Genomic DNA, 16,114 nt, shown 5'->3' with positions numbered 1-16,114 from the left:
CAGCTTCCAACAAAGTGCTTTAAAAATACTGGTAGAATGCTATTCTCATGTCTTCTGAATCTCGCTATAATTAAACTGGAGCGGTTGAACTTGGAATAAAAGCGTGCAACGAATGATATGTTAATAGCGTCGCTTGTATCGATCGTGCTTATTGCAAAACCACCTCTGTTTACTACTTACTAAGTCTTGTTCAAGCACGAAGTTCATATGAAATAAGTGAAAACTTGAAGAGGATCCATCTTTTCGGTTTTAAACCAGAAGAGTTGAAATGAAAAACCTCATCTTTTTGAACGAAATCCAGAGATCATACAGCATTAAAAGAACTAAATTTGTGAAAATAGTAAAGAGTTTGTAATAAATGGATGAAAGCAAATGAAGATGGGATTTTTTTCAGTTGAATACTAAAGATCTGTACATTATTTAATTAACTGAATCTGTGAAATAAAAAGGCAGAGGAGTCTAAATGAAGTCGAAATGCATTGGATTTGCCTATCGCGATTTGGAATCGGAAATGTAATTGCGTGGGTTTTTCGAAAAGTGGGCAACGTGTTTTCCTTCCCAGTAATTAATTCAGTATGTGAACCAAAAGCTGCCTTTAAAAGCGGGCACGTGTCTGCGCCGCGTGAATACTAATTGTTAAATTACTCGCGATCCGAGAACCAAACGAAGAAGAAACGAACAAAAAAAAAAACCAAAAACATACAATTGTACACGAAGTGCAATATATAAAGTACGGCAAAACCAGAAAACGAAATAATACCTTTTTCGGTTTCGAATTTCACAGTGGCGGGATTGTTCCTCGGGCAGGCACCGTTATGAAATTACAAGAATTTTTATGTTATTTAATAAAACCGCACCGCGGATTACGGTAAACAACCTCAACGGTTGCACAAAATATTTATCATTAATTCCTTTCTCTCCTTTAATACTACTTCTTTATTTTTGTTCATTCTCTCATTCGTTTCGACATCTCCATTTAGTTGGTCCATGTTCCAATTGATATTCAGATTGTGAACCAATGATTTCTGTACCTCTTTCAAGAACTAATCTCTGTTTAATCTATGAATTAAGTTCGTATTGTCATGTTATTACGAAGCTAGTTAATAACATGTAATTTAATTTAATCTTTAAATCTTCTAGGTTAATTCAATATTTTCAATATTGGTAATAAACCTTAATATGATATTAATAACTACAATTTTAGTTATTCATTTCTAGATTTTCAAGTAAAATTTAATTGTTAGAGTGATAATTGCAATCAGTGCAAGAACAGTTGAATCTTCATTTCGACATATCTATTGGTTGGCTCATGTTGTAATAAGTCTTGATTGATATGAAGATTGTAAATCAATCGTTGCTACACTTGTATTTTTACGAAGTGATAAATCACGTTTTGTAACATCATGATTGTCAATAGGAAAAATTCGTTATAACAAGTTTTATATATATAGAAAATAGGTGTATTGAAATGAGGATACATTTTATTACAATTACAGTTGAATCTTCACTTCTACATGTTGTAATATTTTGATTGATCGAAAGATTGTAATTTCAACACTTTTTATAAAATGATAAATTGCAAAATGTAACATCTTGATTTTGAATAGGAAATATGCGTTATTGTAAATGTCTTTAAATTATTATAGTATGAATATGGATGTGTAAGCTAAGCGGTGTGGAGGACTGTGGGAGCGGTTTTAAATAGAGAGGATGTACCAGAATGAAGATAATTTATATTGGAATTGTAATCAGTACAAGAGCACTTGAGAGAAGCCGAGAGAGAGAAAGAGAAAAATGTAGTGGAGTACTCGTGTATCAATGGTCATTAAGCTAATGTTTTCGAGCAATAAATATTCCGTTTATCTTGTTTTCTCGCGGCGCGAGTTGATGAATCGAGTCGGAATGAGGAAGGACAAAAAGAAAACGAAAGATAGAGAGAGAAGAACCGGAGGTTCCGCATCGGGTTACAACAGTCGTGAGGATATGCGGAAGTGGTTGACGTCCTTCTAATGCAGCTTCTGAAGGAATTCGCGGTTCGAAGATTTTTCGGGCACCGGAAATACGCCCACACCTACGGCAGCTGTCGCTGATGATGATGACGCTTGGTCTCTCTTCTGTACTCTTCGAGTACGTACACGTTGCGAGAGTGCGTGTGCTCAGGAGACAAGTTCAATGCACACTCTGGCACAAGTTCAAGGCTTTTATTATAGCCTCTGCTCACACATATTTTGTGCGACTAGACAGGTGCTAATATAATTGGCTGTATCGATCGAGAAGACTGAGCTGAGCAGAAGAAGACAAGCTTCTTCTTTTCGTGCTTCGCTCAACCCCTGAGACGTTGACGAGACACAGGTAGAAAGAGACATGTGGAATGGCAGGCAGCTAGGGAAAGAAAACTAAAATTAACCGTCGCTATAATTAGATGCATCCAGGATTAGCAAATTTAATTATAAGGAAACCTTCTGACTCTTCTCTTTTCGATTCTTGCGCGCCGTCGTCTTCCTCCTTCTGGCGCTGTCTCCTCTGACTGTAAAAAGGTCCTGCGAATCGTTTTTTTTTTTTATCGAACGGGCAAGGAGAGAGATCATCGACTCGATGCCAGCAATTTTTTTCCGGAAAAGGAAGCTTCTCTCTGAGAGCCGGTTCGGTTCCCATCGCTGCGAAGAAAAACCGGGTGAACGGGATTTTTATTATATTTTTTTTCGCGACGATTCCGAAGACGGCAGGCGGCGCGAATCTAGGAAGAGGAAGATGATGAAGAAGAAGTAGAATGACGATGTATCAATCGTTCGGATTATCTTCCTTAATACAGCAGATGGATGCGTTTCGGTTTTGGTGAGGAGCGCAACCTAATGGGAACCGCTTCTAAATTAGATCCCTTTTCTCGCCTTTATTTATAAACGTCGAGATAAGTCCAAAAAAGAGACGGCGCGGCGAAGAGCTCACTTACGCTGCTTCCTCTTCGTTTCGCTCTCCTAGCTTGGCTCTTCGTTTGTTTTTTCGTGCGTCGCTTTCTCTCCTTTAATGTTTCCTGAAGATCGTTATGGCCCATAAATAATTGCCTTTACACAATCGCTTTCGGGAATGTCCTCCTCCTCCTCTTTGCTTGCAGTATGCGTGTGCAGTTGGTGTGTATATTGTGTGTATGTATGTATGTACGGACTCGGGGCACGCGTCCGTCTCTGGGTCTACGACCTTCCTCCATCATCGGAAAGCGTTAACGCCGTGGACTGCCTAATATGGCCGTATCTACTTGTCGGCGTAACAGACAGGACAATAGTAGAATGGCCTGTTCTTTAGTTATTGCCATCTCGTTGGGTGTTCTTGGAAAGGCCGATGCGCCCCGGCGGAATTTTTCGCTGTTGCGCGCAAAAAAAAACACTAAATATGTATAAACGGCCACAACCGAACAATACTATTACACCACCGTCGGTTTCGTAATCGAGTGGTTGTATGCCATTAGCCGAAGCCTCTGGAAGGTCATCACCATCATCATCGTCCTCTCGCGTTCAGCGCAATTCGCAAACACCCATTTCTCTTTATGCCACACCAGATAAAAGACTCGTATTACACGCAAACATACGAACGTACTCAGCATTGCGCAGATCAAATGCCAATTTATTTTGCTTTTGCACCCGCAATTTCAGCTGAATTTTGCGTAATCAATTCCGCCGCCCGTAATCGGACACCGCAATTTATAACGAAAGTTCAAATCTCCTCCTTCAGGTATGCAGTTGTACCACGGGGATTTGTTAACATTTTAAATCAACTACCAGTTGCAATTTGCAAATACTTCAGCTGTGCAATAATGTTCAACTAAATTATATTGAAAATTTAGTTGCAATTTCGATGATTTGCTCTATATATTCCTCTTGTTAAAATTTTCAGAATAACTTCATTTGGAAATATTCTCTATACAAAACGCACCTTAATTTTTATTTACATATTAGTTTATTCACATTTTCTATCTTTACTACACCGTTTTGGTGGTCCTTAGAGTAATTGTCGAACAATGCCCGTTTTAATATTTTATTACTGAAGTTTGTAACGTTTGTATTATTGTTTGTTTATGATATTATCATTCTTTATATATGTTTTTTCAGGATACAAAAGTAAACTGTGTTAGTTTCCAAATTCAATTGAAAAATTGTTACTTTTCTCAACTCGCTTTGTTTAATGCTTTAAAAGTTATTTTCAAAGTGTTGTATAGATTTTCATAAAAAAAAGGTATAAATAAGAGAACCTATTTGTAAGTAAGAATCTATTTGCTTTATTGAGAATGACTGTTGCATTTACTCGTTGCAAACATCAAGTCGAAGGCGAGGAAGGAATGGCTGAGGTCCTCTCAACTATAAATAAATGTCTGCAGTGGAACGGTTCTCGCTTACGACCATCGATTTATTAGCATCGCTACTGTCAGTTAATCCAGTCTAAATATTATGATTCCCCGATTGAAACTCCACCGTTCGTCTCCTTCGTTTTTCCCCCGACCATCAAAGGCCGCGGTCTCCGCGTGTTAAAGATCTAAGTCACCTTCTCTTCTCTTCCTCAACAACGCGCCACGTCCGTTATGATTTAAATTGATAGTTAGTTCTGAATACACTTTGTTCTGGATGATTAATCGCGTCGTTCCTCCCGAGTTTTTCGGGATCCTCAGGAGTCTAGAGTCGAGGAAATTTACTGCTATAAATAAGAAAGAGCGAGAGAGAGAGAGCGCGCGTTCTTTGCTCGTGTTTCAATATTGTTTCTGAAAAGTAGTCACGGATCGTTCGCCGAAGGAATCTTAAGATGCATCTCGGGTTGCGTTGAGGATGGCTTGTTTTCATGGCCTCGTATCGTGGACATTATCTTTTTTCTCCTCCTCTTTGGCCGCCCACGACGGGGGACACTCACATATTGGAATTACGTTTACGATGAGAAATGACCGAATCATCATCAGGTCATAACAATCCTTCATAAAGACCAATCATTACAGACGGGGCGCATACTGTGCGGCGTAGAGACACAGGGCGAGCGCAAACAAATCGTGCTCACTGATACAGCATCAATTTAATTTGGGATTCTTCGGATTCAACAGAGTAAAGTTGGCGTAATTGATTGCTTTGGGAACGCACCGCGATGGAACGGACGAGTCGCCATCAACATAAGATAAATCATCCAACCGTGAGGGACACACTTTTTACATATAACATCACAAAACTATTTTTCTATTCAATTTTCAAGGTTCTTTAAGTTTAAAACCACATAACAAAGATTCTTTTAAAACCTCTCTGAAACCAAGCGAAACGTTTATCTAAAACTTTCGTAATAAATTCGGTTAGTTTATTACATAGAAAATTCGCTAACTCACAAACTATGCAACTATATTTTTTTTGTTGTAACTTTTCGACTGAGATAAATTTCTAAACTGAATATTACACGATAGATAAAGGCCTGGGAAAAGACAATGGAAAACGGTATCTTTGGTAAATGATGTATCCAGTTAATATAATGAACGGAAAACCGAAGACACAACCCGTTGTTGTAGTATTTAGTCGTAGGTACGGAGAACATATGAGATTGAAATGCACAGCAGGAAGTCGTCTGCATTTGTGATGCAAATGCGAGGAAGAAATACCGAGCCGAATGATAAATGTTCCGTAATTAGTAAATAATTTACACGTGCGTTACGCCTTCATTACGGAGCGAATTTCCTCTGAAAACGTCGACACTTTGGCGTATTATCAAGTTTGACGAAACGAGTTGATGGATTCCACACAAAAGGAATGTATAGTGGGCGCAGAGCAGTAAATGTTTACAATAAATTATGGCCTGCATAAAAGAGTTCTTCGGGAAGGGCAAATAAAAGTAACCTCGATAGAAGCAAAAAGCTTTGTAGGTGGTGCGCGATTACCTAAGTTTTTATTTTCCTCCGGATAATTTACAACTCGATCGTGGGAAATGATTTGTTGGTGTCTTTAGCGAACGCGACCCTCCTCGCTATAAAGCCGTTGGTTATTATTAAAACGACCATCGATTTGCGGGAGTTTCTTTTTGTTTTGCGAGACTCGCGCTCCGTTGCCTATATGATTAGACTTATGGCATGGGTGAGGTTTGAAGGCTGACTTCTCTTGGTCGCTCGTTGCGTTTGGGTGGCTCGGTGGGCCCTGTGTGTGGTCGAGCCGTGGCCATCGGGAAATGCAGAAATCCGTGCATGAAAGAGCCGCTCGCCACAGAGGACTCCTTCATTACACCGCTCGCTCGCTTTATTCCCTTCATGCAAAATCCTTCTCCGCCTCTTCGGCAGGTCTTTGCGCTAATTGCGCAACAGCTCCAGACGCTCACGTTCTCCACAACGGGAACCGCTATTTACATGCTCACGTTTTCCCGAAACACGTGAACATTCACCATTGTTTCCATTTCCATCTACGTCTCTTTTCACTTCCCGGAATCGATCCAGACTTGCCACAAAAAAAAAATCGATTCGGAAATTAATTATGAACGTTGTTGGATCGATACACACGGAGTGTGTGTCTACTATATTTAGTTTTATCGTTGCCCGTGTTTCACTCGTTTAGTTTGACCGAGGTCTATTAAGACTTCATTGCCAAGTTTCATAAATTAGCCTCGAACGCACATTTATCACTCGGATGCGACTAAATTTAGTGTTCTATACTTAAACCGTGGGTCCTCCGGTTCACTCTTCCGTTGCATCCGAGAAGTTGTAACAAGAGATCCGATTCAAATGTTAATTTTAATCCAATGACTTGACCAATACGTTACAAGTCGACGAGCTTTCAACCGTAATCCTCTCAAACACTTCACGCATTGTATTTCGTATATCTTCTTTTCCTAATTATCATCTTCATCTCAAACCCATGACACTTCATCGAAATCAATCTATTTCGATAATCAATATATTTCAAATAACAATTAATGCATACTTTGTTCGTATTTTAATTCTATTTTTAACATCTTTCAATTATATGAATATTTAATTAGTAAGTTGCTGCATAAATATGTGTCACGAGTTTAAAGAAAGTATGTTAAAATGTTTATCGTGATCTGTATTTATGTGAGGCCCCAAAGTGATGATTTTTGTAATTGAAGTAAAACGCGTGACTTGGAAACAACGCAAGGAATCCATCAATGTTCGTACACGTACAAATAATTGATTCCCATTTCGAAAACGTGTAATTGCGATAACGTAAACCAAAAAAAAGAAAAAAGAAAGGAAAGAATCATTTCATTAATTACGGCAATTTGCGCGTTTGCCCGGAGGTTCTGCAATTATGACGCGCGCACTGTACAATTCCTTTTGTATTAATTTCGTTTGTAATTTTGATGTTTTCTCTTTGTTTGCAGCCGAAAGTGACATAGCAAGTTTCGCACTGCTGAAGGATCATTTCGCAGCGAAGCATGACTACGACACGAATCTCTTCGCGCCGTCAACGCGTCCCGACGCCGTGCGGGCGCTTTACGAGGCGGCGGCGAAGACGCCGATTCACCTGATGAGGCAGATGGACAGGTGGCGTCGTGACGGTCATCGTTCATCGAGGTTCTTCATGTGCACGCCGGTGCTGGGCGCCAAACGGAGGAAGATCCGGAACCGAGTCGACATCGACATCGAAACCAGGATGGTGAGCTGCAACTTCCCAGAACCGTATCCCCCTTTTTTCATCTGTTGTATTCTTTCCCGTTTTTTGTTGTCATCCTCATAATAGATGTTCACAAGGAAGTGAAAGAGTAGAATATGAAGACACACAAGAAAAAGTACAAAACAACCTCCCGACACATGTGCTTTTAATTATACGAATTACAGTCGTACATGACCCGGTGAACTATCGTTTTAATAAAAACGTTAAACAGTTCTAGCTCGGGTTAAAGGCATTGCGCTAATTTCTAAACCTGAGAATTGGCGAGCGATGTTTTGACCTCTCGTGTGTCGTTCCGAGTAATCGCAAGCAAACTACGTTCTAAGTAGATTCAATTCCGCGACGGCAGCGTTTTAGATGACTCGATATAATAAACAAGAGGACTTCTGCTGCTCTCGCCGTTTATTTCCTATTTATATTTATATTCCTCGCTTACGTTATTAAAGTTAAAGCGAAAAGGTCCTCGGCGTGACTCACAATTGCGGAGCAACATAACACGATACATACAGAAGGAGGGGGTCTGCAATTCATATCGACCCGAGGATGCCCTCAGAAATATGCACACACAAAAAAAAATCGTCCCGAAGAAATCCAGGCTTGACCCAATTTCCATTATTATGGTGCACGTTTTTTTTTTCGTGTTCTTCTTCATGTACCATTACGATTCGGCAACGATTTACATACATTATTATATTATTGAGCAACGGCCATTGTTGTTGCGTGGCTGACTTGCAGGTACGCGGCGGGTGGTACTACCTACCAACGACCTGGAGGTAGGTGTGCGAGAAGATCATCGAATGCCTCGCCTCGGTAAAGAAAAGAATACAAACAAAAAAGAAAGAAGGGAAAGCCTCTTGGATGCAACGTGCGGTAACTCGAATCCGCTCCTTGAAATGTCCGTGCGCGCATAAAGTTTATTTCCGAAAATACGAATACAATGCATAGCGCGACAAGTTTCCTGTTTACGCTTTAACGAATCGCCCCGCATTATTTAATTGGCTCGCACAATTACGTGATCGAAGATTCCGTGAGGGTGATATTGGCCGCTATTGTCGAAGCACGTGAGGTAACGAGGATTGGTCCCGTGGGGAACATACATTTTCGAACAATAAGCAAGTGGCCCTGCGGGCAGGAAATCCTCTAAAGTTTCCGGCTTTTGCTGACGATGCATATCCGCTTTTTGTTTCGCAGCCAGCTGTGATCGAGGATCTAAGAAGATGGACCTCCACCGAAGCCCTTGGAGACGTGACCGTCGCTGCGGACGGTCCCAGGATGTTATCCACTACCACCGTTCTGGATGGTGACCTGACTGATGGGACGATGGTCTCTGATGACGAGGCCATCGATCACAAGCTCCCCTCGCCCGAAGAGCAACTACAAGTCGTAGCTTTAAAGTAAGTCCTACCTTTTTTTTTGTCCTCTAAAGTTATTACTCAACAGAGCATAATATCTCACATCCGTGACTCGAACACTGGATACTTGGACATATACAAGTATAGTGAAAGTATAAAGTAATATTTTTTGAAATAGTTTAATGAATATGTACAGTCATTGGAATTTTAATTATCTTGAAAGTTCAAGCTTTTTATTATTAATATAAATATTTGCTTTTCTTTGAATTGTTAGGTAACTGATATTTATTTTGTTTGAAATTTAGATTCCCTGCTGAAATAGTGGCTGTGGATATAACTGGAAAGAGTTTCGACCGGATGTCCGGGCAGAGGAGGTCTCTGCTTCACGGGGATTTGGAAAAGGATAACGAAGATGGCAGCACGATACGGAGAAGGACGAGAAATCGGAAGCCGCGCAACAGGAGGCGTAATACGTTGGCGGGAACGGACCAGAAGGAAATCAGGGATGCGTTGATCACCGGAGGGTAAGTGCAACGTGGCTCGAACATCCTCTGCATGAATACTCCCAAACTACATTCAAACCAAAAAAAATAAATAAATACACCCATAACACGCATGTTTCCTTATTTTTTTGTTTTTCTTTTCTTTTGAATACTAATTGCTGATCATTAATCAACAGGGAGGAGCAGACTTCTGCTGCTCCAGCTGAAGAACAGGAACAGGCAGTGATCGTGTCGCGATCAAAAAGCAGCGATCTGCTGCGGAGTAGCAAGAAAGAATCGCCGGAATGCAAGAAGTCTCATTTCAATAGCATCAAGGAATGGGGCAAGAATCGCCTGAAGATGATTGGTAGTAGTGGTTCGAAGTCTAACGATGGAGGCAACAAGAGCAGTAATGATTTGGAAGATGTTAATATATACGAGACTGTGACGGTGCGAAGGAAGCGAAGCGTCGATAAGGAGAGGAAAACGCTGCATGAGAGAAAGCCTTCGTGTTCTTCGTCGGAAAAGTCCAGCATTAACATACCAATAAATACGCCTTTAACGGCCGCAATGAATATCGCGTCCGTGCGTCTGCGGGACAGCTCAGCCCAGAGACGGTTGAGGAGGTCGGGCGAGAACAAAGACGAGCCACACTCGTCCAGCGGAAACTGGAGTGCCAGCTCGGAAAGCGGAAGAGCGTCTATCGGGTCAGAGATCACGACGGCGACCACGCAACCTAAATCCACACCCTCCGCGACAACCTCCAATAACTCTCTCAGCCAGCACGCTCCGAGCTCCGTGTGCAGTAGAAGGAGGTTCAACAACACCTCCACTTCTACCAGCGAGGGCACTTTAACGCCGGACATCATACACGACCTTCACGAGGACGGCGAGACCAGCTCGGTCTACTCCTGCGACACCGAAGGCTACTATACATCATTCCATATGGACAGCGGCCTTAAGACGCTGAAGGAGGAGGACTCTCCCGCCACCCCATTGCATTCCACGACGGCTTTCTCGAATTCCAGCTCGAACAATACCGTATTAAGCGCGGAGAACGAATACGAGCTCTTCGGGAAAGGCTCGACTTCAACAACGACCAGCTCGGCCGGCACAGTATGCACGACGCTCAGGGCGTCCGAGAGCAGTAGGTCTTTGATCATAGGTCCGGCCGTTCCGGAGCGCAAGAGCTCCCTCTCCAAACTATCCGGCAAAGATAATTCGCCCGAAAGCTCTCTGGAAAGAGATTACAGTAGCGACAAGACCGGCACCGTGAAGCGTAGCCCTGCCAACAATAACAACAAGGCAACGGTCGTGGCTGTAATCCATAAGCAAACAAACGGAGACGTCTCTCCGGACAGCGGACACAACACATCCAGTTCCCCCATAGAGTCAATCAGCAGTCCGAATGGTATGCGTAGCGGATCGGAATTCGAATTTTCCGAATCTTCTGACATGGAGGGCGCGGATCGGATAGAAAGGATCCGCGTAAAGACCACCATCAACTCGAGCCGTATCCCTTCCATGTGCGTGATCACGCCTTCGCAGAGCGACGACGAGAGCGTCAAGAGCCAAGACGTGACGCTGATGAACAACAATTTGGATTGCCTCGGGTCAAAGAACGACACGAAGACGAAATTGAACCTCCCGATAAAGCCTTGCGAGAATAATAACAATAATTTGACGGTGCAGCTGATCAACGTGAACCCGCAAACTGGTTACGCCACGATCGAGACACAGGTGACGGAAGTGAAGAAATCTGCTCAATACAGAGCTCCATCGCCGAGCGGTGGTTCGGTGACGATCAAGGAGAAGTCTCCCGTCCAGCTGCAACCGATCATCAAAGCAACGCTCCTTCCTCTCAACAATATGTTCGGAAAATTGAAATTGAACTTCAGCAATTTGGGTTCGAGGAGGGAAAGCAAGTCTCCTGTTAAGAACGCGGATCAAGTGGACGCTGGTGATTACGTGACTATTGCCGATGTGAAGAATAACAACGAGAAGGTCATCTACGCCAATGATGTAGTGAATCGCAACTTGAAGACGGTGCTGTCGGGAAAAATCAGGGAAACGGAATACATCTCGCTCAATGAACTTCCTTGCAACGATCCGGAAAACAATCTGCAGAGCTCTTCATCCGCGGACTCGCTGGAGAGGAAAAGGAAAGGAGCGCGCGTCACTCTGAACGCCGAAGGAAAAGTGGTGTACAGCTCGGATAGCCTGAAGAGGCGGAAGGGCGCTCACACCACCTTCGAGCCCGGCCCTTGCGTGAAGCCGTCTCCTCCGGTGCAAAGCCCACTTCTGGGCCATCGCACCCCGAAGACCATACGTCCGGTGCCGGACTCTAAAGGTCACCGCAGTGGAGCGCCTCCGATGGTTGACGAAAGCAGGCCTCTGTCGCCACAATTAGGTAAAGTGGTAATTAAAGCATCGTCTGGAACGTCAGAAATAGTTCGCATGCCTCCTTCCACCATAGTATGTCCAAGACCGATGTCCCCAAAGCCAAATAACAGCGCGCGCGGCGCATACGTCCACATGCAAGAACCGCGCGGCGTCTCATCCGTCGCCGCACCCGATGAAGGTAAGATCAACAAGCAGTTATGCAACAAAATCAAGCGCAGCGAAAGTTACCGGATGGCGCAAGCCCCCTTAATCATTAAAACCTTCGAGTCCAAACTGTTGGACATCGAGGATCAGATCGAGAAAGAGTTCGCGGCTGAACTGTGGCGCGAGCGAATCAATTACCCTGCGACAGTTTCTCCGAAGCTGTGCGAGAAACGGTGCCACTCGTTCCTACAGGATCCTGCGCAGGAATACATCCTCTCCCCGCCGAGCAGGGTGATCATTCCTGCGGACAGTTCAGAGCATCGCGCTCGCGTTTTATCCATTTCCACCGCTGACACTGAGATCTGGTAACTTTACGCGAAAATCGATGAAACGTGTCATCGCCCACTTTTGTGCACAATGTTTGCTGGTAATGGGACATTTTTTTCCTCCTCAATCATCGTCATTTTCTTCACCCTCACAACCATCATCCCTTCTCTATGGCTTTAATTCTTTCATCTGTGTTTTATATAATATTGCGTCTACAAAATCAACTTCTTAAGGTAGGATCAATCTTACTACGATGTAAAAATTATAAACTATAATTTCACATAGTAAAACAATAATTTCAAAAATAAATAAATCATACCTCTCTTATAATTCCAAATAAAAGGTTTCCTACACTTGTTACAGTATTAGATTACAGATTAAGAACTAATACACGAAATCTCATTTCAGTTAGAGTTCAATGATACGAAAGTATTATAATACTTTTACAATATTAATTTTAAAGAAACCTTATGCGCTTGTCTTCATATACGCAGCAGGTCAGATTATTACACGCAAAATGTGGTTTTAGTTCCGGCTTAATAATAAATTCCAATTATCTCTGTGTAACAGTTTCTATATACGTTTTTGATTCCTGAAAGAATATTTAAAAAAAAAACTACAATTGTTTTTATTAAATTAATTTAAAAATAAAAGTTGGATTTTGTAGACTCGCATATTCGTAACTCTTCTGGTGATTGGCCATATTCATTGCAACTTCTCAAAAAAACAACAACGTTATTGCTTTAGGTGGTTTGTCCGTAACAATGAAATTCATTCGAAGCTCTTATTTTGAACAATCGCAACGATTAACAAAAAAAAACAATTATGTTGAAAACATCGCGAATGAATATGGCTAATTCATGTATGTCGATCCACCCGATGTGTTGTTCTTTCTTTTTTTGTTTGTTTGTTTGTTTTAGACACGTGTGCATGCAATTGTTGTTTTATATACGTTTTGAGAGTTCAGAAACTCTAAACTTTGTCTTCCTTTAAATTAATTTTAGAGCACTTATTGTATGTTTGTTTGTCGTATGTGCGTATCTATATATTTACACACAAAAAAAAACACGTGTCAGAATTGTGATAATTGAAAAAATTGCCTTAATTATTATATTATTATTATGACTACTACTACTTGTTTTTAAAGACTGATTCTGTACAAAATTTACTACTATCTTACTTAATTTTAATTGAATTGAAAAGTAGCCTTGTGTACTTGCATGGATTTATGTTTTGTTGTAATTCGCGCGCACTATTTTTGTTCCTTGTTTTTAATTATTATATATTTTTTTATATATATATATAAATATGTGTAAATTAGTTGTACATAATAATCTGCATGCCAACTTTATTATATATAAATAATATTTTTATATATGCATCGATGTAATATTTCTTTTATATATTTTGTAATAAAAAGTCAAAAACAAAAGAAGAAGAAACAAAGGAAACACATTTTTATGCTGATAAATACGTGGAGGTGTTTACACTTGCACTGACATAAATTGGGTTTAATCGAATAATGAAATGGAAACGAAATTCAATCTAGAACTTGGTGATGACACATATGACCGACGAATCATGATTCATAGCATCTCGGGGTCTCTTGTAATAAATGTAAAGTGCATACACATGTTCTGGTCCTCCTCTTTCTCTATTGTAATGGCATTCCCTCTTTGTATCGAGCCGTTTTATTGTTTGTACATATTTAGTTGTGTGCCGTTCGTCGCTCGTTGCTGACTCCGCTCCAAAAAGTTACATTTTTTCCCTCTGTTGTTGTTGTTGTTTTGTTCTATCGCTGCACGGAAAATCCGCATGGAATAGTCTATTATTATTCGTACTTTTTGCACTCTGCTTGTTTCTATTTCGCACATTCATATTGAGCACCATTGTACAGAACACAAAAAGGTGAGCTTTTCAAATATTATCGAAGTTTTGCGAAGCACGATTATATTCGCAACGCAAGTTCTCACCGATGGATACAACTACAATAAAAAAAAAATACAATTTTGTTTTTCTTTTCGAATTGGTTTTGCAGGACGAGCACTTTCACCGTCTAATCGTCAACCATCGAGGTATCCACCGATGCCGCCTGAATACGGATACGATCCCAATGCGCTATCGAAAGATTTTGAGAGGAACTGCACCACTTCTGCTGGCATGATGCGTCGCGGCGCCACCAACTACAGCACGATGCCTGCAAGGAAGCCGCAGTACGAACATCCCGACCGCTCGGTGACGCCTGACATCATGCGTGGTTTGGGCGTGAAGCAATTGGGAACGAACAGCATGGATAGGAAGTACACGAGGAGACAGATATTCAACGATCGGGAACCGCTCCATCAGAACTTGGGTATTCCCGTGCAGATGCCCCAGGTGCATGCTACGCATTCGCCGATGCGCTACAACCATCATCAAACCGACGTCTCCTTTAAGATATCTCCTATTGATCCGAGGATAGCTCCGGGCGGGTTTCACTCGTCGACGCCTTCAAAAGGTCCTGAATTGAGAGCAGCCGCCAACTTGGACCATATACTGCTCTCACCGAAGAAATCCACGATGAGCACGGACGAGTTGTACGCTGTGATACACAAGAGCAAGAAGCGGATGAATATTCAACCTGAAGAGGACCGCGGTTCCCCGAATCTATCCAACAGCAGTTTATCCCCGGTCAGCTCGGAGAATTCGCTCACCTCGAAAGTAGTTAAACCGGAAACAGGGTACTTGGACAAATCGAAGTCGCGACTGAGTTGGTCCCCGAACAACGGGGAATACATGGACTTCAACACGAACATAGATCAAGTGCCACTGGAGAGCCGCTCTCGCCAAAGCTGGGCGTGCAGCGACAAAAAGGAATCGTCCACCTCACGTCTAGACTTCAAAAAGTTGCTCCTCCAGCACGGTAAAACCAAGCTTCCCGCTAAGAAACTCTCCGCCGTCGAGCAACTACAACTCTCCAAACAACAGGTACAGCCTAAAGCTACGTCAGCTTCGACACATGAAGTTAGCATCCTAGATTTAAGCCAATCCCCGCGTAACATGCGCAACAGAAAGTATCAAACGCCGAACTCGCCGGAAAAATCCCGACCCACGGCGAAGATCCTTTCGCCTCGCTCCCAATGGAGGTTCCCGAATCCCCGGAGCGATGTTCTCTCTTCGACAATCCTCGAAGATTGTCACGAAGACGAGAGCCCAAACTCTTCAGGGGAACGCAGGCAGTCCTCCTTGCACAGCAGCAGCGTCCGAAGGCAAACGCCGGAAATCAGGAAGCAGCAACCACCGGAAATCCGCAAGGAAATACAGGAAACGGGAATCCGGAAGCAAATGCCGGAGACAACGATGACCGCCAGCCAAAGACTGCAGGCGCAACGCGCCAGATTCTTCAATCAAACGCCGAACACGAGAGTCGTGCCACAGGCAGACAACAAGCCCACATTAGAAACTTCCTTTTAATTTATTATTGATCATCGTCTTTGTACATATGTTCTTATTTATTTCCATCTAGTCTGTATTAAATTATTGTTTTGTTTTTTTTTTCTGTTTATTACTATTATTTGTTTTAGTTCTTTTTTGTTTTTGGGACCATTGGTTTTTAATTTTGTTTTATTAATTCATTACGACGCCTAAGCGATTGGCCTAAAAAGAAAATGTTACGAAACGAAATTGTAAATATCGAAAATTGTTATCCTTTTGTACATACATTTAAGTGAGTCTTTTTTTTTTCTTAAATTTCTAATACCGTTGTACAAAATAAGGCTTAGCGTTCTCTTGT

General features: G+C 42.0%; 1 protein-coding gene across 2 annotated transcripts in view; it reads left to right on the top strand.

Moving 5' to 3' along the window:
* Positions 1 to 15,851, top strand: part of LOC108556983 (Nance-Horan syndrome protein) — a 49,246-nt gene extending 33,395 nt beyond the window's left edge. Inside the window, exons 2-6 of one of the 2 annotated variants that reach the window (XM_017913356.1) lie at positions 7,345 to 7,619; positions 8,826 to 9,028; positions 9,292 to 9,510; positions 9,666 to 11,878; positions 14,381 to 15,851. In XM_017913356.1, coding sequence (XP_017768845.1) covers positions 7,345 to 7,619; positions 8,826 to 9,028; positions 9,292 to 9,510; positions 9,666 to 11,878; positions 14,381 to 15,795 — 4,325 coding nt within the window. In that variant the 3' untranslated portion in view covers positions 15,796 to 15,851. Of the gene's footprint in view, positions 1 to 7,344; positions 7,620 to 8,825; positions 9,029 to 9,291; positions 9,511 to 9,665; positions 12,050 to 14,380 lie in introns of both variants that reach the window. The other variant, XM_017913348.1, reaches the window with a different exon arrangement.
* Positions 15,852 to 16,114: the final 263 nt, after the last annotated feature.

The sequence above is a fragment of the Nicrophorus vespilloides genome, unplaced genomic scaffold, assembly GCF_001412225.1.
Source record: "Nicrophorus vespilloides isolate i.1.1-1 unplaced genomic scaffold, Nicve_v1.0, whole genome shotgun sequence".
Classification (NCBI taxonomy): Eukaryota; Metazoa; Arthropoda; class Insecta; order Coleoptera; family Silphidae; genus Nicrophorus; species Nicrophorus vespilloides.
Note: the sequence above shows the minus strand (reverse complement) of the source record. Positions and strands in the feature narration are given on the sequence as shown.